Here is a 26,973-nt window from a genome sequence, read left to right as displayed (position 1 = left end):
GTGCAGCCTATGGAAACAAGGATGAGTTGTGCTATGTATAGTCACGCACAAGACAAGATTAGCTAGCGTGCTTACAGGAAAAAGACAAAACAACTTCGCAGTTCTACTGCTAGATACTAAGGGTGATACTGTAGTCAAGAGTAATGTGCATGAATGTTAATTGTTAATGAGTCCTAGAACAACCTGGGGTGTGTATAAAACACTTTAAATGGTCCTAGTAAGATTTACAAGCTGGTAAACGTTCTGACATGGGTGACCAGGAAGGATTCATCGCTCAGTGTAGCCGGCAATAAGAAGCGTTGAGAAGACTTTCTGTCTTCGTTTTTAAGCGTGCCAAGAAAGCCAGGGAAGTAGCTGATGATTGATAAATAAAGTAGCAGCCTGTGACAGTTGTAAAAACAAGATCCCTTCTCTGCACCTTCAGATGATAACCCGAGCTGGAATGTCCCAAGCCTAGGACACCAGCAATGACCCTAAATGGAGGACTGGGGAAACAGGCTGACTGTTCTACAAACAGAAGACACCAATGTGCAACCTGCAGCTTCAGATATCTAACACAGCCATGAAGTCCTGCGTAATACAAATGTTGTTTCCAATCTTACCATAGGGCTGGACAGATCCCAAGAGCTAGATGGCTGCTCCCTACAGATGACAAGCTGACGGCTACATTTGCCTAACTGGCTTCTAACACTTACATCCAGTCTCCCCAACTAGTTACCTCCAATGAGGTCTGACGCTTGGCAAAATGGCATCTCTCTGTACTTTATGATGATGGGATTAAATATCAGAGTACAAAATTTGAAGGCAAAGAAGATGAACATTATTTTGCTGTTTCCCCTCATTAAGCTAAGAAAATATACTTGGGAAAATGAAAGAAAAACATTTTCCTTATTCCTTTATTTATCTCTAGAAAACGGTTTCAAAGCTGCGTTCTATTACAAAGCCTACCTAAAGAAAGATAATAAGTACAATACTGAATACAGGCAGTATGATACCGATTTGAGAAGCCCACATGAACAACAAAAAAAGAGGTGGATTTAGTGAAGGTCCCAGCGACCCTATACCATTAATTTACGAAGTATTGGTATGTGGCTGAAGACATTACAACCTGTAATTAATCCACTGTTCCCTAGAGGCTAGCAGTCCTCTCTAGAACACTAATGTGCAATTCCCAACACAATTGTTGGAGTCTAAACTTTTACAAAGGGGATTCCTATTAAACCAATGACACTATAAACTCCCTTAAGGTCAGAATGGCTCACAAAGCAGCAGCTGGTTCTTTTGGCTTAAATTACGCTGTAGTGCTTGTGTCTTGGGAGAGCTGGGAAGTTAAGACAGATGTGCCACCAGTACTCTGCCAAGCTAATTAATTGTGTCCATCCGCTCAAGTGCTGATGGGGTGTATTCATGGTGATGATGGAAAAGGCTCTACTGTGGTGGATTCCTAATACCCTAACCAAGGAAGACTGACAGTCCTTTGCCCCTGTTTGCCATCCATATAGCCATTATTTGCTTTTTACATAAAGAAAATAAATGCCATGAATACAACCTTACCAAAACCAGATATAAATTCCATATACTTTCTATTTAGTACCTGATTTATCCCCCACTTCTTGTAAGGGTTCTCTTTGTCTCATTATGCTGTGCATAGACATACATAAGCTTGCACAAGCATAAACTTTTACATGTAGTTACACACATTACGAGCAGCACAAACACTCCGTATTTTCTCGCAGCTAACCATCATCCCTGCCCAGGATTCTGCTGCAGCGTTCTTTGAATCAGTTATGCCAGCACCCCTGGAGAAATTCCTAGGCACTGCAGATTCCCTGATAATTGCTTTTGTGCAGATCTGTACACGCGTAGAAGACAGTGGATAGAAATTCAGATGAAGGTTAAAAACCAAAAAGGAACGACAGGGAATAACAGTTTAGCCTAATGCCGGGAAACTAAAATTCTGCACTGCAGATACTTCCAGCAGTGAAGAAATATACTCTGCCTGAGTAAACCCCACTGAGAGATATTCACCGTGCACAAGCCGGTGAAGAAATGCTACGCTTTTATCCTTGACCTTGGGAGCGAATGAAGGTCGGCCGGGCTTCTCAATCTGCCCTCACATTTCAACAAGCCAGCTCCCGGCGGCAGCAGCAGAATTCACAGGCAGGTTCCACCAGTCATTTCATTAGGGTTCATTACGCAGATAACTGTCAAGATGCATTAGACGAAGCATCCGAGATTAATAGGACTGCAATGGCCATTTAAAAACAATATAGCTTCTTGAGGAAGTACCAGTCCGAGCAGCAAATCTGATTATTTAAAGAAAAAAAATATATATGAATGAAAGTCTTGGGAAGCCGATGGAATCCCAGAGGGTACAGAGGTCTAGACCAAGTCAAAGAAGACAAAAAAAATCTACCATGTGTAAGCACATAGCTTTTATTAAATAGATTAAAGGGACACTGTCCCTTTAACCCACTGTTACCATTTTACCAACGCACTCTGACGGATATCTAGATGCACTTGCGCAAACTCAAACATGCGGCAAGCCCTAAAGCTGATTTTGCATTGTGGCTCGACCATTTGAGATACCGTAAGCGACCTCCAGAGTGTGCAAGTCCACTGCGTCCCTCCAATATATCTGCACTGCAATCAGGTCTCACTTAGTTATATCTCGTCATATTCATTCATTTGGAGTAGCTTGGGCTGCATAGGCAATAGACAGCACTGTCAGTCAATAAGTGATAATGCAGTTACCAATTGTTTGCAGCCCAGTGAAAAGTGACAAGTGAGGAAGAAAAGATACAGAGAGGAAGAAAAGAACAGCAGTGCTGAAATTATTCAGAAGTTGCTCAGTGCACACTGCTATACTGCTGGCAACATCTGTCCCACATCCATAGTCGCTGACCTAAATGAGATTATCTGCTACCAAACCGAAAACATTTCTTAACCTATTTATTTGTTTAAACTCAGTTCTATTATTATTATTATTTTGGCCCTCTGAGATCACTATGACAGCTTCCACAAATCTGCTTTAAAAATAAGGATCCCTTCCCTTGAGACTAATGTTACACATGATGTATGGCCCATCCAGTGCATGCACAGTTGAAAACACATGAAGAAGATATATACTTTGCATGTTATTTTAGGCCAGTGTTACGCATTCCCAGACACCGGGAAGACAAGGTTTGGACTAGTTTGTGTCAATCACTGGCAAATGGTACAATTCAGCTGTGAGTTTGAGCTCTGGACCGTTTTGCCGAGTACAAAATACGTCATAGAAATAACACTAATATATGGATAAATCAATGGCACTCGCTGGAGAAGACTGTAAAACAGCTGATGTTTGATCACATATAATTCTCGTTGACAATGAGTCTCCTCATAGCCAGCTCTGGCAGAGAGGTCACCAGGACTGTGGGAACAATTTAGCTGTGCTCATTTTAGTGCAACATAAACCCATGCAGCACAATGGGTGGCACCTTCAGAAATGCCCCTATACTTGTGACAGCTGCTATCAAGTATCTCCTATATTTTCCTTTAGTGTGCATGAATCGGATAGCAAATAGGAGATGAGAGACAAGCGTCATAGTGATAAAGGAGACTATTTACAGTGTGACATTTTATACTCACTTTCACTGAGGGCTCGCTCACAAATATCCTCTTTTTTTGTGCTTTACACAAGATAATACACGCATGCAAAAAAATATGCCAAATAAGAAAAAATGGTGGGTTCCCAGCCTTCTAAGGTGTTATGGTTATGGTATAGGTAAAAAGCGCAACACATGGAAAATGTGTGAACGAGCCCTGAAAGATTAAAGCATCATGTGACTTACTAGTGCAAGGCATGGAGGCGGGGTCGCTGTCTGCTCGAAAATAGCCCCGGTCACAGGTGCAGGAGGTTGAGCCTTCTCGGAGTGCAAAGCTGTGGGGAGGACACTTGGAGCATACCATATCTGAGGAGAGGGCCTTGTAGTATCCCACCTTGCAGGCTGTGGAAGAGAGAGAGAATATAGTAAATAAAACAGTGATCTGTCACAAACTGAAAGCAATGAAATATCTGAAATTAAGTCACGTATCTGGTAGTAGTCCTCTTACCGACACACAGTGGATGTAGCCATGTGCAGGCTGAAAATGGCTGCTTCCATTGTATTTGGAGGATGGGTCCACCTCAGTTTGTATCTGGTATCAGCAGTATGACTGTGTATCGATCTTTGGGTTAGTTGGGGTGAATTCTATCGCAGCAACAAGTGACTGCTTATTGGCAGTATCTATTATTTATCCCACTGAACTTTGCTTAGTGGTTAGTAAAAATCTGATGACTTGCTAGGTGTTTGATTAGCTTCACTCCAAAACAGGCTCAAGGGAGAAACTGATAAGAATCACAAACCACAGTTTGGCAGACAGATATGCTCAGGTCAGGCCCCTATCCCCACATCAAACACAGCCTCATCCCCCTGCGCACAGAATGCAAACCCACTGGAACCTGCCTGTCACTCAGCCGTCACAGATAAACAAAGACAGCTTGTGTACAGCCAGCGACTGTATGCTAGAAGGCCTCACTTTTCTCCTTTGGACTTGACAACATTTTAAATACGGCTGAATGAACACAGCCAGCCTCTGTGTATTTACCACTGCCGTGCATGTTCAGGAGAAACTAAATGCTCACCGTGAAAATGAATATGCTTCATTTTGGAGTAGGGCTCAGTAAATGAAGTCACTTTAGCTCTATTAAATATGCAATAATTAAAAAAATGCATGTGAAGCCTAGATAGACTGTAAAGTGTATATGCAGAGAGAGACAATTTATTCACTATATTTATATCTGGTACACAACTTTATACAGACTTGTTCAATTTCCTTGTTTTGTTGAGCTTACAATCTAGTTTTTGGTGCCTGGAATCCGGTGGCGACTATAAGACGTGTCCAAGATCCAAAGAGCCGACCCCGGACTCTAGTCTGTCCCTCAGTATCATTGCTATGTAGTTACACAATTATGCATTAAATGCTTCATTTTCGAAGCACTTTTAGAACAGCGCGGAGAGAAATGACATTAAATGCAATGTTGAACCAGAACATGTCATTTCAAATATGTGCATCAAATTACTTAGATGTTGTACCTTAACTTCACTTACACTGTCAGAAGCCTAAATGCACACCATTTGGTGATACCGTCACTTGGTTAGAAGATTCATAGGGTTTCTATTCTTCCTAACTAGGAATACCCGGACAAGAGGTATTGCCTATCTATGCACATTTATTAAAATATATAAAGGATCTATCCTGACGGAACTTACTTGCTATGTGACAGAGACTCTCATTAACTATGTGTGCGATGCTATTGTCTGCTTCATTGTGTCCTGGTAATACATTCTCACACAAAATCCCTATTCTCAGTGCCCCAAATTAAAATCTTTGGTGCGTGCTTAATGCTGTCCTCTGTTTTGTCCCTATGCCTTTCTGCTGAGGATTTGCTGGGTAAGATTGTGGGGGAATGAGGAGGAGGAGAAGGGTTATTGCAGAGCTTTGGGTCCATCCTCTTTGTCCCCAGCTTAGTTCACATGTTCAATACAAGCCCCAAATTCAATATCTTTGGCATGGCTTTGATGAGTTTTCTTCCACTCTTTTTCATCACCTAACAAAAGCAGATCCACGACCCAGATGACAGAGCACCACCACCGGGTTAAGGTCTAGGATCAAGACTGGTGAGAAAAATCATTTTAAACACAACAGAAGGATTCTAGAACGCACAGTCCTGTCCCTATAGATCAGCCTAATCGAGATGCACACGCACACCTCCACCCACATAAAATGACTCACCAATCCCCATAGCAAATATACCAAGTCCTTCCATTATATTACAACCTATGATGGATATTTAAGAGCTGCCCAAGGCAGCTTCATGTTTTTAAAAGTTACATATATAATCTGGTCCTTACAGATAACACGCTATGTATCATGTGATTAATCATACACAATTATAGCAGAACTGAGAATGGTTACTGTAGCCCTAGAATGCCAACTGTTAAACTACAAGTCCCAGCATGCTTTCAAAGTCCTAATAAGAATTGTGAACATGATCAATCAGTTCTCTTAAACTGAACCCAACTGTTGCCGTTTATAAATCCGACATCTTAGTCATTTCCACTAGTCTACCAAATAATGCAATGCAGACCAGGATAACGCTTCCATGATTTCAGTTAAACATATTACATATTCATGACTCAGGAAACATGGACACTTCCGTAGCGCTGCAATACAGAACCTATGCTTCATGCACATTTTGATTTATACAAATGATAAACAAACATGTATTCATAAAAGATATTTACTAAGCGGGAGTAAAAGTCATGTCATTGGGCTGTGACTATATTTTACCAAACCAATAAAATATTCCAGACACAATGAGGTTGTCACCGTGCCGGAAAGAATGAAAACGACAAACCGAATAACTCCTTCAAGGGCAAAATCTTATTTCTTTTTAGTGAGGTTTGAAAAGCTCAGTATGACAGAAGGTGTTTAAGGGCGCCCTATTTGCAAAAAAAAAAAATAATAACAGCTCCAGTTGCCTGGTTTCTGGTGCTTCAAGCTAATTAATTGGTTAACTGCTGAGTGACAATTGCTAATCCTGTTATCTAAAGCCCTTACCTTATATTTCCACCCCTGGGGAGAGGAACAAGCTTTCTGTCCTGTCTGCTCTGTAAATAATTTGTTATGTCCCTATAACTGGCTGTACCTCCGACTTTAAGGTGCACTGTATCACAAAAGGTCCAATTGAGGCTCCGAAATGAACCCTTCCCTATACTATGGATGGAAATGTACTATATAAACATGGTACATTATTGTAGTATTAAAACAGGAACCTGCAGTGATAGCAGTTAACAACATTCATTCTATATAGTGATCTGTTTAATAGTACCATCCTATGTACAATGTGCTTTATATTATGTTATATATTATATTATGTCACAAGTGCTTCTGCATTAAAGAGGTTACTTTAGATGCGTACAGCTCAGATCTTATCCTAACAAGCTGAATAGCCATCATTCAATAACAGCAATCTGTTATAGAGATGCAATCGTCCGAGATGTACATATTAGCTATTGTTAGCAAAGCGTTGGCAGAACAAAGCTTTCAAGTTTGTTTTTCTTTAACTGGAAAACCTCTCCAGGTTCAGAACCACTGAATTTTCCATCTGAGAATCAGTTTGCTGACCCTTGAGTTCTCTCGTGTTTATACATTTGCTTTCTACTGAGGGATTTATTGGTGAAAACACATAAAAGCTACTGCAGGCTCTGAAGCCAATATAACACACTGGGAGCTCTGCTTCAATCTTCTATGTATTAGGAGAGATGCTTAAATATTTTCAAAATTTTATCGAATTTCACTGGTCCAAGGGCCACAAACACACTTGCAGTACCATCGCCACATGCCCCCCATAGATATTTGTAAATCGCAGGCGTCATTTGCCTATCACGCTTTGAGGTTCACTTTCACATTTCGCCATTCATGATAAAATGATATATTTTGGCTGTAAACACTATTTAAATATTTCTAAATAATAAAAAATATTTTACTATTTTTTTCCCCACCAGAATTGTGAACACTAGTGTGCTTTTGGTTTGCAATTAAAAACCATTAACATTTATTAAGTTAAGGCCAAACGTGCATGTGCAAAATGGATCGTCCAAGTGTGAACCAGTTCAGCCACAGGTTATACACAAGTACATGGTCGGATATGTTCAAGTTTTTTCTAAGTCGGATTGATTTTTTTTTGAATCATTCAAAAATTGGAGAAATTCTGGCAAATTTTTGAACCAATCCGATGAACCGGTTGGAGCTTAACTTGTAACAGTTGCACAATCATTGCATAACATAATATTTCTAAGCGTTTGTTTGTACAAAGGCAACTTGTACTAACTCCACTGTAAGAATCCCTGATGACTTTCCTGATAACATAAATGTTATATGTTTCTCCGGCTTCACCCAGACCTCTATGGAAAAAAAATGGAATGGGAAGCTGTGAAGCTGTGACGCTTTTGTTATGAGCATTGTGTATTTTTATTTAGGAGAGGTACTTAATGTTCCCTGTGGTCCATCGTGGTGTTTTGTGTCCATATTAGTAGCACTGACCCCTTTATACTTTTCTACCCATAGCTCCTTCACTATTTTTCTCTATGCATTATGCTTTCCATGGAGAGCAATGGCAGCCATGATGGATTATAACGTATCCTGCCCACCCAATGCTTGGACTGGCCCAAATGGGTGGTCTCCCACAATAAAAATGAAGAAAAAGTTCAGGGCATTTCCAAGGGGTTGTGACTCCTGCTGACATTTTTATGGAGACTGTGAAATACCTCAACCATTTGTTCTACCAGACCTTTACTCTTGGAATCGCAGCCTCTGTGTAACCTCCCCCTGTCCTCTTCTATTTGTAAGGGACACATTGAAATGCTTCACACTTACAACCTGTGGCTCCTTGGCTGCTGCTGAACTACGGGCCATAAAAGCCATTTGCCCAGATCGCCAGTCACGTGTTCTTACAGAAAGCAAAAACCTAAGTACTGGCAAACAAAACAATGATAATTACTAGCACCTATTGATGTGATTTCCCTAATTGTGCTTCAACCTGTAAAACTGCTGCCTCAATTTTGTGTAGGAGACAAGCCCACTTTAAGTATGTTTAAATATTTACTTTTAATCTTACTGTTGGCATCTGGAAATATAATTCTAAGTATTACCAAGACAAAGCTACTGTCTTCTGAACGTGGAATGGAATGTGAGGTAGGTGCCAAATTAAAGTCAGTCACACATTACCTATCATCATCATCATCATCATTTATTTATATAGCGCCACTAATTCCGCAGCGCTGTACAGAGAACTCATTCACATCAGTCCCTGCCCCATTGGAGCTTACAGTCTAAATTCCCTAATATATACACACACTCACACAAAGACAGACAGAGTTATACACCTGCAAAGTGGAGATGTTGTCTAGAGGAACCAATCAGATTCTAGCTGTCATTTTGTAGAATGCACTAAATAAATGATAACTAGAATCTGATTGGTTGCTATAGGCAACATCTCCACTTTTTCAAACCCACAGTTTAGTAAATATACCCCCAGAGACGTTACTAGAAATGCTAGTGCCCAGGAAGGAAATGTGACACCCCCCCAAACCCTCAATTGTAACCAAATTAATGTAAAATATTAATTCCCTGAGCCTACCTTCATATTTGCTTCCCTCTCGCACAGCCCTAGTTACGTCCATGCTACAGACCATCTATTTTTATGGACTGAAATATCTACCTAACCTGCCCTGTGCAAGATATATGGTTTTATGCTCTGGAAACTCTGAAAAATGTAATAAATAAAGTTTGAGTATTTTCTATGTAATTACTTTTTCAAACAAAATGGTGGACCATAAATCGTGACCAGTTACAATAAAACTACCCTTAGTAACCCCTGATATCAATCAGCGGTGAAGCATGCTAATGGGGACTGCAAAGACCCCTGGGAAGGCGTTCAACGCCAACCCTGTGTGGGCTTCCCCATAATAAATATATTATTCATCTGACTGACTTCCATTATCCCCTCATGATGATCATGTTTATGCATTAAGACCACTGATCAACGTCAGACAAACCAACATGACCAACCTTGTCAGGAAAACATGTGTGGGTGGATATGTCCTACATACAGTGGATAGGAAAAACCCTAACGCATAGATGTATGTGCTGTATGATGCAGTAACCTTGGACCGTCTACATCCATGTAATTACTAGATCCAGATAGATCATGGCAGCAGCTGCTGTGAGAACATTCTGTCAATCTGAAATGATCTTTTGTTTTATGGGACTAATCGTCCATCATACTCAGTTCAAAGTATGAAATACCTTGAAGACTGGTGTGGGGCTGCATTGTACATCTGAACAAGCTGTAATGTAAGCTAACGCTGCATAGTATTGATTATACATCTCACAGCACATTAAGATATGAGGGACTCTCTCTCCTATCTCTGTACAGTAATGCTCTGGACATATCTCTATCACGGTGCTGGGTAAGGGATTCCTCTCTTCAGCTAGGGCAGTCTGCCAGGGCAGCACATAGGTGATGATCTGCAGCTCATCTCTTATGCACACAGAGGGCTGGTAGGAGATACAATCGCTCCATTCACTGCGTTATTAACGAGCTCGGTGCCCCCCCCCCAGCGTTGGGGGCTTTATAAATCAACCTCTGCACAGCCAGGCAGATAATGAAGCAGCGGTTTCTCAGGCAAGTTACAAGGGGGCAGGGAACCCTGAGAGGATTTAATGTTACAATCTCTCCAAGGACATCAGCGAGTCACTCACTACCAATCACCAGCCACAGATGCCATATTAGACAATGATGAGGCCTACAGGTCTTTCAGAAGGTAGCCAAGCATTAGACTGGATAGCTAGATGCAACTCATTGTCCCTTCTTAAAGGATAATTCCATTTTTAAATAATATACTTAATAAAGACAACGTATGCTCAAGGAATGTGTTTTTCTTTTATTACTGTGACAGTACAAATACTGCTGTGAATCTCAGTTTTGTGGCTTTGTATCTGTTCAAAATGAACTTCTAGTAAATACAGGGTCCTGGTTAGATGTCCTCTTTAAAATAGGAAAAGTTTCTCTATACATGGATGTAATAGGAGTAATGGACACCAGAACCCTTTTGTATCACAAATGGAAAAGACAGGGCGGGTGGACTGAGATCTGATGAACAGGCTTCATGCAGATTCTTATGCTTGCCTGGCCTTCCCATGGGTGGATAATCTCTTCATTTCTAGCAATTATTCTTTTCCTCTTGATTTATTGTTTTAACCCAGCAGCTATTTAAATGTCCTCACCAGTGTGTTTGTCATGAACACACCCATTCCTAGAGATCCGATCTGTGTCAGAGCTCAAATATTCAAATACACTTGGTGGTATATTTACTAAACTGCAGGTTTAAAAAGTGGAGATGTTGCCTATAGCAACCAATCAGATTCTAGCTATCATTTTGTAGGATGTACTAAATAAATGATAACTGGAATCTGATAGGTTGCTATAGGCAACATCTTCAATTTTCCAAACCCGCAGTTTAGTAAATATACCCCCTGGATTTCATGATTGTCAATACTGAACTTCACTACAACTTCCTTCCTCAGACATGTGTCTGTCCTTCAATCTGAAAGCAGGATAAGTCCCACTCATTTCTTTCACATAATTATTTTACTTTTGTGTACCATATAGAATGTTGCCTGAACCTCTGAAATAATATGTGATTTAATTCCTTGTTTAGGCTAATGTCAGATATTTATTTTAAGTCAATTCTGCAGTAACAAAAGAATATATCAGAAAGGCGTGGATGTGGATAGGAAATTGCCCTTTATTCCCAGTAATTGCCCCCACCTGTGCAGTGGCAGACAGCGTGGGGAAGTGGGAGGTGTGAAAATGTTGTGGTGTTCAGTTTACTGAACACATTAACAGTGGAGAGTGTGTTGGGCTAAGGTAGCTTGAAACTATTTACACTTGGGGTTTTGTTTATTGCAACCAGACACATATGAAACTAGAAAAAAAAAAAAAAACAACAAAAGGCAAGTACAAAGCACAATAGTTATATATATATATATATATATATATATATATATATAAAAAACTCCAAATCCCAGAATACTCTGTTTGCCTGCAGTTTCCAGTATGCAGCCACCCTAAACATTGCAAGACAAATGGTAACATGTTTTCTAAACTAGCATTTTGTTGTGAGTGCATAGAGAATAATTGTTGAAAATAGCAGTGCCATAAATTTTTCCTACAGTTCCCATAATCGTCTTTAGCAAAGCAGGCAGATATGTAAGAAACTATTAGGTTGCACCTTGGGGAGTTGAAAGGTGAAATATAGCGAGGAATTCTTATCAGCAAGTAGCAGTAATAGGAAGAGCAACACAAACACAGAGGAAGGGAGTAGTTTTTGTTTTTGTGCAACACAAACCATGTACTTGGTATAAGGCATGAGAACACGGGAAGGTTCGACAAAGCATAGAGGAGCTTAGCCCAGCTTCAGAGGTGGAGCAGCACAGATCCACCCAGGATTGCAGGCTGTGAATCACCGGACACCTCACATGCTGTGTGGGGATAAACACAATGGCTATAGCTCCTGAACACAGACTGTCCATTACTTGTGACACCAATCTAAAAATCCTCAGAATTAAACAGGGGAAGGGGCCACAAATTGGATGCATTTTGTTGCATTCTACCTGATGCTGGAAAATGAAGACCCCCCCCCCTCCCCAAATCCATAGCTTTACTGTGGAGGCTAGTATGAAAATAACCCTCCCTTAAAAGGAGATTTGTGGACTGTTGCATCAATTTGTGTCTAGAGAGGCAACATTTAACCCTGTCTGTGCCTGCAGGGGATCCACTGAAATGCACTACTCCAAACTGAAGGCCACATATAACCCTTTCATTGCCAGACAGGTCTTCACACTTCTGACTTGTATACTCCTAGGGCAGACAGTATTTATTCTGCAGTGCCCTTATTTTGATTACTCCCTAAGGTCTTTGCTCCTTGGGAAGCCTGTAGAAAGAAAAAAAAAAGACATCCTCTTTTCCAAGCTAACAGATCATCTGGACCATTTCTTCCATTATCCAGTGCCAAAAATCTGCAGTAGGGGTGAAGGTGGCACGGCAGAGTAAGGGGAGCGCCAAAAAAACAGAAAGCAGATGGGATGATTAAAAAAAACTAGGCACAGGAAAACAGTAAGAGTATTGATTGTGGGGGAGCATTGACATGCTAATTTATTTGCAATGGCTCTGCTCTTGTTTTGGTCCATCGCTGGCACACTCCGAAAAGAGACGGACTTTCAATAGTGGATGAAGTCTGTTATGTTTTCTTTCCCTGTGCTGCTCAGGCACAGGGTAAACTTGAATGGGAAACAAAATGTATAAGGAGGGGCGGACTAGCCTGGGGGGCGCCCTCGGGATACTGGAAAATCCCTTCTAAAGCAGCCACAAAGCAAAACTGCTGAAAGCCGGTGATATAATTCATCCTTTATGATCTCCTGACGTTAAATTCATTAGGCTAGCAGCACCCCCCAAACTGTAGTGCAGTAACACAATTATGAAAGGTTATATTTTTATTTATTTTGGTATAAGCATATATATCATGCTTATACCACAAGTGAAAGTCACCAAGTTGATTGCAGGAAAATAATAATTTTGTGTCCATACACCCACACCCTTAGTTAACTTTGTTAACATACAACTGACTAACTCGCATTGTGTTTCTATTCGTAGGCACGAGATATTATTTTTTTTCCAAAAGTTCCAAACATCTAAAAAGTCTCTGGAGCTGAAAATAGAGGATATTTTTTCCAGCAGTGGCACCAATCCTGGCAGTGCCACTTTGGTAATGAACTTGTCAATGGCGGTATTCCTAACACTAAGGGCTAGATTTACTAAACTGCGGTTTTAGAAAAGTGGAGATGTTGCCAATAGCAACCAATAAGATTCTAGCTATGATTTTGTAGAATGTTCTAAATAAATGACAGCTAGAATCTGATTGGTTGCTATAGGCAACATCTCCACTTTTTCAAATCCGCAGTTTAGTAAATATACTCCTAAGGCTACTAACAATATGTTAGGTGAATGATTCAATTTATACATATTAAAAAGTCTAAGGCTACTTACACATGTTTGCAATGTATTTTTATTACATACAGGCTTATAAGTCATGGGGGTATATTTACTAAACTGCAGGTTTGAAAAAGTGGAGATGTTGCCTATAGCAACCAATCAGATTCTAGCTGTCATTTATTTAGAACATTCTACAAAATCATAGCTAGAATCTTATTGGTTGCTATTGGCAACATCTCCACTTTTCTAAAACCGCAGTTTAGTAAATAGACCACATTGTGTTTGTGAGTGCATTTTCAGCCATGGGACTGTGACAAAGCAGTAAGGTGTTTACCTGGTTCAAGTCAAAGCCATGTGAAAACGCCTGTTACCTGCATCTCAGATCCTTTACAATGCTGTCTCATTGAGATGAATATACATTTTCCATTGCGATGGCGCACGTCAGACACATAGGTTCGTTATAAGCACTCTAAAAATGCATTACAAATCAATGCAAGTTAAACACACAGAAAAGTATTACTCTCTCATCTAGTACAAATATTTTTATTTTCACATGTGTTTGCATGCACGGTAAGAGGATTTGAGCTGAAATATGAGGTCAGAGTGACTATGGCCCCCTTATACCTGAGTATTCCAGAGGGTTTTTGCTACCTTTCACTACAATGCTCACACACTGACATAATAGTCTATGAGGCTCTTGCCCTAGAAGTTTACTGCCACCTAAAAAAGTTGAGAAAGTTATGAAAGCATGCGAGTAAAAAGCCCCAAAAGAGTTAAAGTTATATGTAGGTGGGACAACTGTACTATCAAACAACTTGCACTTAAAGAACTTAATCATCCCTTTGTGGTACAGATGCATTAACCCTTTTTCTGCCCATATTTCAACCAATGAACTGGTTTGAAACTAACAGCCAGGACTTCACGCTGATAGGAATAAAAAAAACGTAGATCGGCTTAGCGAGACTGTTTGGCATCCTAATTACTGTTTATCCTGCAGTTAGCCTCTTATTAAAAAGTGAATAAATGCAAACCACCACAAACCTCCTCCCTTACCAATCCCTAGCTGCTCTGTAAGACAAAGAGGGGACACTGGGGAGAGTCCATTGAAGACCCCCCAAAAAAACTCAGGAGGTGGGTGGGAGTTGGAGACAAACCCTCGCTTCCTCGCTCCGTTTTGAACTTGTGAAACAAAAAAACATACATGAATGGAATATATTTGCATTTGATCACAAACTGATAGGCCTTCAGCAACTACAGAAAGAGGTTCTGGCCGCCATCCCTTTGTGAAATGTGGGTGTTCAGCAGCGGAGGGGCAATCTGTATTATGTATCATATATAATATGTAAATAGTAAATCCATGTCATGCAATGGAAAAATAGGAAACGTTCCATAGACAGCTGACAATCTGCATTCACTGGGCCACAGAACGTGGACGCATGTGGAGATACTGTACATACTAGCAATGAGCAGACACGGTTTCCCAGGCAGTGCTGAATGTGGGGAGATGAAATTCATGAATATTCATGGTGTGAACATGTAGTTATGCTAATTATTGTTTGCAAATTTGAATATTATTCACCTGCTGCTCCTTTGAAAGTTGTGAATAAGACAGGGGTCCATTGGCAACTCATAGGACTAGATATTGTTATTTAAGTAGTAACAATCAGCTGTAAGTTCATTAGTCTATTCATTGAATAGTGAATCATTATGAAGCAAATGTTTCTGCAGCACATTAATAATATTGAGTGTCTTGGTAATGAGACTTACTTCCGTTTAGTGACCTATATAAGCACAAGAACCTAAAATATTTGACACATATTATTGCAATCTTAATATCACACTGTATATAGGTTTATGAAATACAGTATCTGCAATGAAAACCAGCTTAGAGGGGTCTGTGTCCATGTTGCTTCCCACGCCAGAGCAGCTGTATTTATAGGGCGCAGGAGGCAACGTGGCGGAGCTGATCTGCCGCTTGCACAGGGTGAGAAGAAACATATCCAGCATGGAGGAATCACACAGGTAAGTGAGACAGAAAGAGAGAGACTGAGGTGGTAATAACATGACAAAGAAGGTGGGAAATTACAATGGATAGAAATTTACAGGTATTACATTTATTCTACCCTGGCACCTCTCCCCACATCTGGTCCCCCCTCTCCTAGGACCTTTTCCTGTCTCCCTTAGCACCATGTCCTGCCTCCTGGACTGTTGTCCTCTTGTCACCTCTCTGCTGACACACTGTCCCTTCATCTAGTCCCATCTCTCCTGGGACCCTTTCCTGTCTCCCCTAACACCATGTCCTGTCTGCTGGACTGATGTCCTCTTGTCTCCTCTCTCCTGACACACTGTACCCACATCTGGTCCCCCCTCTCCTAGGACCTTTTCCTGTCTCCCCTAGCACCATGTCCCGTCTCCTGGACCGATGTCCTCTTGTCTCCTTTCTGCTGACACACTGTACCCTCATCTCTTTTCCTCTCTCCCAGGACCCTTTCTTGTCTCTCCTGGTATAATGTCCCCTCTCCTGGGATCCTGTCCCCATGTCTCCTCTCTCCTGACACACAGGCCCCTCATCCCTCTCTCCTGCTACTATGTTCCCTCTCTTACTCACTACCATTAACAAAACACATATTTTTTGCATGTCAACCCCCCCCCCCCAAAAAAAATATATATGGAATAATAGACACTGAATTGCCCCCCTCCCCCGTAAGAAAACCCAAAACTGAAAACCAGAAAACCCTAATTATATAGGACTCACACAGTATAGCTTATCTTTTCAGTACATAGTGTATACACAGAAAATAGTGTACACCCTACTTTAAAGTGGACAAAATTATAGTGATTTCCTTCACGTCCGGCCTCTCCAAGGTAGCCTGTAATATCCTTCTATATTACAACAAGGGCACATTAAGATTCAGTTTAGAATACATTTAGTTGCTTCTGTGATCTGATTCTTATAATTAGGCACATTTTACCTTAATTGACAGTTTTTCATTTATATACTAAAAAAAAATTAAAAATGAGTTATGTGACATCACTAAGCACAAAACAAAAGTGACAACATCATGTATCACCCTAAAGCAGTTTATATATTACAGAAATTTCTACATATGCTAAGTGGTGTATTATATGTGTATTTGTGTACGTTATGTATTTTTTTAAATTATTAATATTTATATGGTTTCTGGCAATACCCAGCACAAGAAGACATCTTTCCAATCAGATAATTGTGTCCAAGGGAGCTTGCATTTTGCCTGAGATCAATGTGTTGTTGAAGCCCATATACCAATGGAGTGACTTTCAAAGGCCTTCGGGTTTGAGATTCCCTGGCCCTGACCCTTGTCCACTGAGACCCAGCAGGCCTTTGTCAAACTGGAGATCTTAATCAATCTTGGGCTGTGTCTAGAGAATGACAGGAGGAAGATAGATGAGGGATTGAATGACCTCAGGACCTCCCTCTTGTGCTCAGTCTGCTTGGGTCCAACCTCCTACGGACATTCAAGGAACAACCTGCTAGCAGGGGTCACAACCTCCAGGCTGGTGTGTCTTTCTTATCCTCTCACTGGGACAATACATTTTCACCAAATCTATGCCCATGGCTTTTATCTATATAAGATCTGAGCCCAACCTGGACATTGCAGAGGGACATCCCAAGAGATTCCATGAATGCAAATAATTTAATATCAACAGAGTACCACTGACAAGAAGTGTACGAGTAAGAAGAGACACAATGCCCACCAGACCAAATGGTGCATGGTAGATGCTCACCCCAGGAGACAACATTTCACCAACAAAGCTCAAGGAAAAAAAAAGTGAAAGAATCAAGGAGGAACTATTCACACTTATAGCCACTGTATTTATACTAAAAAGAAGAAAATAAAAATAACATAATTGCTGTTAGAACCAGCCCTCCCTGACAAAATCATCTTTATTTTTCTACACTGGTTATTATCGAGGGTTCGTGTGAAATAAATATCTCTCCTTCTAGAGATGTTTGCTTGGTCTATTTTATTCATAAGGCTACTAATGAGCTCTTCTTAATCAGCAGTTTCCACAGAACTCCATCTGACAAAGATTTTCAGCAAGGATCAATTTGAGAATGGTGCCATAAATGCTTCACACAAGAGTTGAACCCTAAGTAATTTGCTGAAAGACCTGTGCTGGGATTACGGTGCTCTGGGCCACAAAAGGGTGGCAAGACTTAAAAGCACTGCACAGTTCTTTCAATTAAAGGGATCATGGGCAACCTGTTGCTTCTAAGAAAGCACCATAGTATTAGCCAGACATTATATATGCCAAAAGAAGGATTTATTCATGTTTCAGGTTTTTTTATTCTTTGAACCATTAGATATCCTAATACCGCAATCCAGGGCTAGGACTGTGTCTAGGAACTACAACTATCAGTGTGCTCTACCAAATAGTGTGCCACGATTACTGCATCCTACCTCATTACAGAGAACATGAAGAAAATAGATTGTACTCTCAGGTCCAATAGTATTTGCCATAAAACAAGGCCTTGTACAAGAGTCTAGACTCTAGTCTAGGGTAGCCCTGGAGCCAAGATACATATTGCATTGAACAGAAGACAAGGGTTCTTTCAGGTGTATGACACACAGGCAGCTACTGTGCTCAACACACAGACACACACACTTCACATATTTGCACACTTTTGCCAACGTCAAAGTGTCACTACGCTTATTTTTAGCTTTTATATGACACACACACAATTTTAGAATAAAATTATTATTAATCGAAAAGTCATCAACGAAATGGTTCTGTGTCTGTTAGTAACCGAATTATTTAATGTATTTGAAAATAAACCTTCATCTAATACTGAGCCTGTTTCTTGGAGAGGTGTCATGGTCATGATGCATCCAAAGTGATAAATGTGCCCTATAGCATCTTGCTTTGTTTAGTCCTTATTGGATATGAGAATGGTTAATTCATATTCATCTGTACTCAGCCTGCATTTGAATATGTCTCGCTGCCTTCTGCCATGCCATTTGTTCAAGTTACCCCCTGTGCCAGCCCTGCCACCTGGACCTCTAGGCCTTATGTGTGCAACCCTTCTGTCAACAGCCCTCTCAGGGGATCTGCTAATTAATGGCTTGTATTATTCATCTTATCACAGATTCAATTACACAACACCATATACTGAAACATATACTTGGAGCTCTTACCTTGGCACCCCCCATTGCTCTCTTCATAGCCGGCGTTACACAGACAGTTCCCAATAGGAACCAGCCACTCGCCATCAGCTCCACAGTACATTTTAGGGACATCTTTCTCCTCCGAGTTATTGACGCAGGAACCCCGAACTTCTACCAATGAAGAAGTATCAGACCCTGTAATGGTGTCAGGAAACTGGGCCAGGTTTCGGACAGTCAGTGGACACTTCTTATAGAATACACGAACAGACACAAGAGCAATGCATGCTCCCACATCCTGGAAGGCCAAATAGAACCCCTTCTTGCTGAGTGGCCCCACATCTCTGACCTCCGTGTTCAGCTTCATGATTCGGTCACCAATGTCTACCTGAGTGAAGCTCTCATCAGCTGCTATTGTGTCAATTTTAACAAACTGTGTTTCACGGATGTATCGTTCTTTATCATTGTTGGACTCGTAGTAATACAAATTGAAAGTCTCCTTGCATGTGCCCATCACTCCGGGCAAGCTGTTACAGTCCCGCAGAGTGAATTTAATCTCAACATACACCCTTTGTGCCCCGCTCCGTGGGATCCAGTCAGTCCTTAGCCAGTTGTTCTGGCTTGACTCCATTACATTGCAGACTTGATAGGTTCTGATAGGAGTATTCTTCTCATCCATAATGCTCACCTCTTCCCACTGTAATAAAATAAGCCTTATTAGTATCAATGAAACCCTTGACTCAAGCAATTCATATTAGGGTGGCATAAGGCCTACAGGACACAGGATGGGCTTCAGAATGGCGCTTCTTAAGAAGCTCTGAGCTCATCACCATTAAGCAGCAGGACGCAATTTCAGGCTCAAACAGCAGATCTGTTGCTATCAAGATAAATGAAGACTAACATTCAATTTCAGAGCACCGTCAGAAAATGTCATAAAACAAAGCACAGTCCCAATATTGATCAAAGATCTCTATTGCAATCACTGCACATAAAAACGCACAAAAAGACTGAAGTTAACTCATCTAACAAAATTATTTTCTAGTGCCGCCTGTTGGTCACATAGTAGACAAGACATGCCAGAAGCAATCAGCAAAATTAGACTGTATAAATCTCACCTATTCATATTACCATACCCAACTCAGAGACACTCTATATTAGGTCACAGCCTACAACACTAGTATATGAGAATTCAACTCTGCAAACTAAATTTTGCAGAAAAAAACAACAAAACAATTAAACGTTTCTGCCCTGTAGAAAGAAAGCTTTTATTTCAGGCTAATAAACCAAAATGTAACAGGCTTTTATTTTATGTTCTCCGTCCTTCAACTAACTAAAATATGTTTTATTTACAACAACGCAACTTTAGCAAACGGTACTATGAATCTCTAATACGAGAACCAAAGTGCAGATTATGAACACAAGCGCTACCTACTGAGGATTTCTGACTGTCCATGTACTATTAAATATTTTACTAGCAGTATAAAAATAGCCTACATACGTATGTTGGGATTGGAGAAAACTGTCACATCCGCAGGGAGACAGCAAAGTGGCAACTGAAATCAGCATCACTTAAATGTTACTGCAGCCCTGACAGTCTAGATATTACCAATAACACAAGACATTAATATTATGTCAACTTATAATTCAATGTCAAACTTATAAGTCTATTGCAAACAGCTTTACAGCAATCAAATCCCAAGCTGCTGGATGGGGTATATGTAAATAGTGTATGTGTAATAGACATGTGTGGCATACAAACACTAAAGTAAAAAAAAAAACCACCAGCAATGCAGTAATAAGTAATTTAAATTGCACTTATACCTGTCATGTGCACAGAAGTAAAAAAAATATATATCAAAAATGGCTTGTTTATTACAAGAATATATAAAACAAACACAGCTTTTACCTGGGATCTAAAAATGCAATTTAAATATAAAATAGACCTGAAGAATGCTTTTTCTATAAAATGCAAGTCACTTTATTCATGCAAGCAGAAATGTGATATGGTTTACTAATATAGTACAAAAGTGCAGTAGCCCACAGCAACCAATCAGATATTTGCTATCATAATTCCAGCTTCCACAGAAGCAATTAAAGCTTATCACTGATTGGTTGCTATGGGTTACTGCACATATGTACTTCTGTACCACATCAGTAAACTATGCCTATTATATTCTTATTGCTTTAGGAGTCAGTCTATTTAGCCATTTATCTTGTTCCTGAAGGCCACACTGAGCTACCTCCACTGGACTTCACTGTTCCACTAGCCCTTCAAAAATAAGTTGCTTAGTCTTCCAAATGTGCTGCCCCTGTACATGGCTTGTGTGGGAATAGGACAGGCTGTGTTGCACAAAAGCCCCATAGGCTACAGGAAAGTGATGTACACTGTCTATTACAACAATCAAGAGGCAAATATACACTGGATACGCTGCCAGCTTCCTGTCAGTCATCCAGAATCCTATGCTGCTGACATCTGCTACGACTATTACATCAACTAGAGATGAGCCCAGAACCAAGTGGGAGAGGAGTTCAGACATTGGGCCTGTTATTTTTTGTTCTTTAGTTTTTAAAGATATTTCTAATATGCAATAGACCTATATTCTCCTGCTATGATCGTCATCACTGAGTCCTTATGTAGAGGAGGAGAGTGAACACTGTCGCAGGCAATGTCTGTCCTCCTGAGCAGAACAATGAAAGTTCGGGTGAGAGGTACCATAGTGTCTCCTATTGTTTAGAGGCAAATCATTACTTTACAATCATACATTACTGATCAAACAAAAATCTCTCCTGCTATTGAACATAAAATCTGATTTTGGTTTTTAAATATGGAGTAAGTCTTCAGTCATGTTTTGCCAATGCTTATGTGCTTTATAACCTCTAACAATGACAGCAGCTGTATGTAATAAACATGCAGAGCCGTAACTTAGAATTCTAATGCCCTGGGCGAGAAAGACAAATGCCGCCCCCCTAGCCCTCAATTTTAACCAAATTAACCTAAAATATTCCTAAATTGCGCCCCCCTTCAGCGTTGCGCCCTGGGCGGTCACCCCTGTCGCACAGCCCTAGTTACGGCCCTGTAAACATGTTCTTATTTTTGTGACATACATATAAAAGAACCCTGTACTTTCCGATATATTTACATAGCATTGAAGCTTCTGACATTATTCCATAAGTGTACTGATCATTATTACACCTTTTCCTGTTCAATCGTGGACAGGCTAAATACCAAACTTAGATATTTGTCACCAGATAATGCTTGAGTAAGAATTGATTAACTGCTTCATATATTTAGAGGGTCATATCTCGGATTACAATATCAAAAAACAAATGCAGCAAATACATATATTAAGTGGGGGGACATCTACGTCCACCCAATTCCCATACATCTATTCTAAATACCGTACAAATTATCATCCCCTAGCAACTGTATTGTGTTTCTTGTTTCAGGTAAGCGTTTAAATACTACCTTATTTTTTACAAAAGGTAAAAAAAACTTTTCATTTTTTCCTTTCTAGTCATTAGTCAGTCAGTGATGGTTACCCCTCTAACATATTAAGTTTCAGCCCCACAAAAGGTAACTGATACGGTGGACTGCAGAGGTAATAAGCCACTCTACACAATCAACCAAAAATGAGCCTCTCAGAACTGACATAAAGAGCCAATCATCCCATTACAGTCTCCTAATTGTGCAAAATCAAGAACTTACCCCTCCTTCTAAAGGACTAGCTATCCAGCCAAGTTCTCCTTGTACAGACCTGGAATCCAAAAGGGTAACTGAAAAGAGAAGAGCATGTATACCTGTGAGTGACATGTATGGAGATTGGTACGCAATACTCTCGGTGCTCCATCTTGGAATACTAGATGTATATAGCAAACCAAGTATTCAGTCATGCTATAAATATGCACTTCTCACTTAAACATACATGTCTGAATCACATATACTGTCATAGCCATACACACCTATATGCATTCTGAACGGTGTTAAAATATAGGTATACTAATACATGCTGTTTTGTTAGCCAACGATTCAATATCTGAGAAAATCTTGATATCTATACCATAATAAATGCATTTGTGCAATCACTATGACATTTAAGTCCATTATGTTATGTCACTTGTACATACGCTCCTGCAGTAACAGCAGGTAGCCTAACCATCGAGTTAAAGGACTTTAATTTAACTCTCTTGGTTAACACTTGTTTATAATGAAACATTGCAGAAAAATTAAATTGCAATAGACCATATGGCGAAATTCACAAGATATAGTTACAATCCATCAGTCATCCCTACAGCTGCAGTAATACATTGCTACATCCAATTTTTGTAACACCCCTGTTGGTTTGGAAAGATAGATAGATAGATAGATAGATAGATAGATAGATAGATAGATCGATAGATAGATATTATTCAGATTTATTTCATCAGGTACTAAATCACACACATTTATTTTATTCATATTTAATACTATTTCAGGTATCTATGTTTTGCAGAATATGTCATATAAATGTGATGATTAACCCTTTCTCTGCCTTCTGGATGATGATGTGACTCCTGGTTGTCATTTTTTCACTATACTTAAAATTGTTCCATTTCCCAATTTCTCCTTATTTCAGGAAAAAAAAATCAAAACCCAGACTCTAGAGCACCACAATCTACCTTCATTTTGGTTCTTATAAGGTAATTTAGGGATACAAGGAGAACAATGGGGATCAATTTATACAAATACAGGGAATAAGGGGAGAGAGAAAGGAAGACGTGATCAGCATTCAAAGCGGCATTATTCCTTCTGTGTGTGTAATACTGAGCGTCTAGTGCAACTTTATGGCAGGTAAGATTAGCAGGGACATAAATATACACATCTGAAGGCAGTAATACCTGAGCATCCACACACTGTACCCATTACAGACTCTAATGTAGATATAGAAGGTATACAGGGTAATATGTGCTTAAAGTTTGCAATAAGCTAGAGATAGAAACCTAAATATACCTATATAATGTACAAGTACAATTCTTAAAATATTTTAGAAACACAACACAGACACATAATTATTTTATATCTATAAAAGTATTGTATGAACAGACTGCGCGTTATACAGTTCATACATCATGCATTTTGCAGTAAGTGCATCCAGCATATAGAAATGGCTCTTCTGTGAGGTGTCTGAACGATGCCATAAACGGCCATAGCAAAAGGTAAAGAGGCTACATGTAACCACTGAGTACTAGATATTAGCGCACAACCAGACGCAGAGGCTACATGTTATCAATGAGTGCTGGATGTTAGCGCACAGAACCAGGCGCAGATGCCGCCGTCTCCGTGCGCTGTGCACACTTATATACACTTATATATTCAGTTTTCCACCACAATTAACTAGGGGCTCGCGGAGTAATATTTACTAAGACGCAACTGTTACAGTCAGTGCAGTGGTTATATAGTTATACACTAAAAGAAACTGAGAGCAATAAGACAAAGTTCCCACTATGTACAAGGTGTACCCCGGTACATGATCACAGCCTGCTGCAGCCCTGCATGCACACTCACTTATGCACACTCACACATATGCACACTCACACATACACAGCACCAAGGGCACGACACGACTCCTATCCAGGAATCCACATAAGCATCGTGCAGCCCTGCCAGGTTACCGGCATTAATACAGGCACAACTAAACAGAACACCAGAAGGCAGTATCCGGAGCGACATCCAACTTCATTTCCATCCACAGGCAACCAAAAATAAAGTGTACTTTGGAGTAAACCTTATCCAGGAAGAAACTTTCGCAGCTCGATCCTGTAAAAAAAAAACTCCATAGATCCACCTTGATGTCTGTGAACAGCTGGGGGGTCACCGCTCCAGAACCCTGGCCCCAAAGAGCTAAGTGCACATAACGCCACAAGATTCCAAGCAGGAGCAGCAGAGATCCTATCCTTACCTTCGCTGGCTGGGTAAACCCTAGATCCTGTAACTGCTGAACAGACCCCAAATAGCAGAGAAAACAATATGCAATGTACAATCCCAGCCATGGTGGCTGCTGGAGGGGAAGATGTGGAAGGATGATGATGACTGCACGCACTGTGCCAGCTCCAGTTCCCTTCAATATCCCAGTGGAATAAATGCTTTAAGTTTTAGTGCAGCTGCAAGACATTGCCAGGGAGGCTGGGCTTCAGGTCTCCTTCTCCCCCGTCCGGCTTCATTCCGTCACTCAACCTCCTGCTAGCCAATCACAGCGAGACTTGGGAGGAGACTGTGGGCGGGGTCACGATGCCCCGCCCCACTTACCTGGACTGGCCCGTCAGTTCTAGACAGACAGGGAGAGAGAGAGAGAGAGAGAGAGAGAGGAAGAGAGACAGAGGGAGAGAGAGAGAGAGAGAGGGGGAGAGAGAGTGATGCTGCTCATGGGGACATGTGATGGTGACAGCTCTGCACTCCCTTAACCCACAAACTTCTGGATTTCACTAATGTATATATTGGGATCTTGATGCTGTACAAGCATCATTGTATTATTATATTGTAATTCTTACAATGGTTCATAAACCTACACAGACACATTGTGATGATAGACAAATTGTGTTTACACACTGTAGAAAGTGCACAATGTAAATCAGTGTGTGATGCTATTCATGCATATACTTCTCCAGGTCTTATTATACTGACCTGAGCAATACCCAAGTACAGTCATTTCCTCTATGCACAACCCCCTAATTCACCTTGTTTAAATACAACCCCAGATTGTGCTATTACCGGCACCCCCAGTGTGTGCTTATGTCTACTCGATCTTGGTAGATCTGTCTGGCTGCCGACATCGCCTCCTCATACTGCCATCACTCCTGCATGGCCTCAGACTGCCATCACTCCTCCATAGCCTCAGACTGCCATCACTCCTGCATGGCTTCATACTGCCATCACTCCTGCATGGCTTCATACTCCCATCACTCCTCCATGGCCTCAGACGTGCCATGGCTGGAAGCAATCATTCTGCTATTAAAATATAATCCCCCTTGGATCTGAATCTGCAGCATCTCACTCATTGTGAACCTACGAAGTGGAACTGCAATGCACCATGGAGAACCTTAACTCTTTACTGTCAACCTCCCTTTTATCTTACACACATCCCAGATATCGGTGTCACACAGCCGATTAATCGGTGAAATACGGCAGATATCTGTCCGCCCTTCATACCAAGTACTCCGTATACAATGTGTCAGCTTTTGCTTTATTTTAAATAGAATCCTGGTCACCACTGAAGGAGGAAACAGGGATAATTGAGATGTTATACAATTACTTGTTTGCAAAAAAAATAAATTAGTTATGAAGGCCTAAAAATATTGTTATAAAAGGAAATGACAAATGTCATTATCAGAGATTTGTCAGAATCACTAAAGCCATCGTCGATACCGATAGGTTTTACAGTCCAGTTCCCTTTTCAATTGCCATCCATGGAGCCTGGGGCGATCTGGTCGCCATTGGACTAGGTGCCCAGTTTGTAGCAGTGAGGATTCTGTGCGAACTGGAAAATAATTCACCTGTGCTAATAAAATTGTAAATATGAATACACAATTAATTGTATTGTAACTTAATAATTATTAATACTAATAAAAAGAGGAATAACTCATATCTGATTGTCTAAAGTACATGTAATTATTTTATTGGTAAAAAGTATGATACACATTTAAATTACACTATAAGTGTATGGATTCAGCATTTAATTAATTTTTTATTGGAAGTTAGACTTTGCCAATTGGATCCATGGTAATATAAATCACCGTGTTGCAGATAAGCTAATGATATATAGTGTCGCTATATAAATAAATGGTGATGATGATGATGTCTCTTCTGGTCATATCCTTACTTTTATTTGTCAGTGTACATATATAATAAACAAGATTTTTCTTACACCCCCCTCATTGGTAAAAACAATGCAGAAGGCGCTGGCAATCTGCACAGCAATACCACAAGGGGAAAATAAATAGGAATAAGCGATCAGTCCATGTAGATCAGAGGTAGGCTGAAACTACAAGTCCCAGAATAACTCGCCTACCGGGATATGACAGGGCATGCTGGAACTTGTAGTTCCCCTATATTTATACAGACACACGGGTCGCATCATCAAGCTACAAATGACAAGTGTCTGGAAATGACGTTTCAGTACAGACTATTTTGCAGAACATTTTGTGCGCGTTTCT

The 26,973-nt window shown here is 40.4% G+C and overlaps 1 protein-coding gene across 2 annotated transcripts in view; it reads right to left on the bottom strand.

The window, feature by feature from the left end:
• EPHA4 (EPH receptor A4) overlaps positions 1-24,914 on the bottom strand; it is a 51,471-nt gene extending 26,557 nt beyond the window's left edge. For both annotated transcript variants that reach the window (XM_075201868.1, XM_075201869.1), the window contains exons 1-4: positions 24,723-24,914; positions 22,493-22,560; positions 18,820-19,483; positions 3,834-3,989 (exon numbers count right to left, since the gene is read on the bottom strand). In XM_075201868.1, the coding sequence (XP_075057969.1) occupies positions 3,834-3,989; positions 18,820-19,483; positions 22,493-22,560; positions 24,723-24,813 (979 nt within the window). In that variant the 5' untranslated portion in view covers positions 24,814-24,914. The remainder of the gene's footprint in view (positions 1-3,833; positions 3,990-18,819; positions 19,484-22,492; positions 22,561-24,722) is intronic.
• Positions 24,915-26,973: the final 2,059 nt, after the last annotated feature.

Source organism: Mixophyes fleayi, chromosome 3, assembly GCF_038048845.1.
Source record: "Mixophyes fleayi isolate aMixFle1 chromosome 3, aMixFle1.hap1, whole genome shotgun sequence".
In the NCBI taxonomy this organism is placed as follows: Eukaryota; Metazoa; Chordata; class Amphibia; order Anura; family Limnodynastidae; genus Mixophyes; species Mixophyes fleayi.
This window is presented reverse-complemented; position numbering and strand designations above follow the sequence as displayed.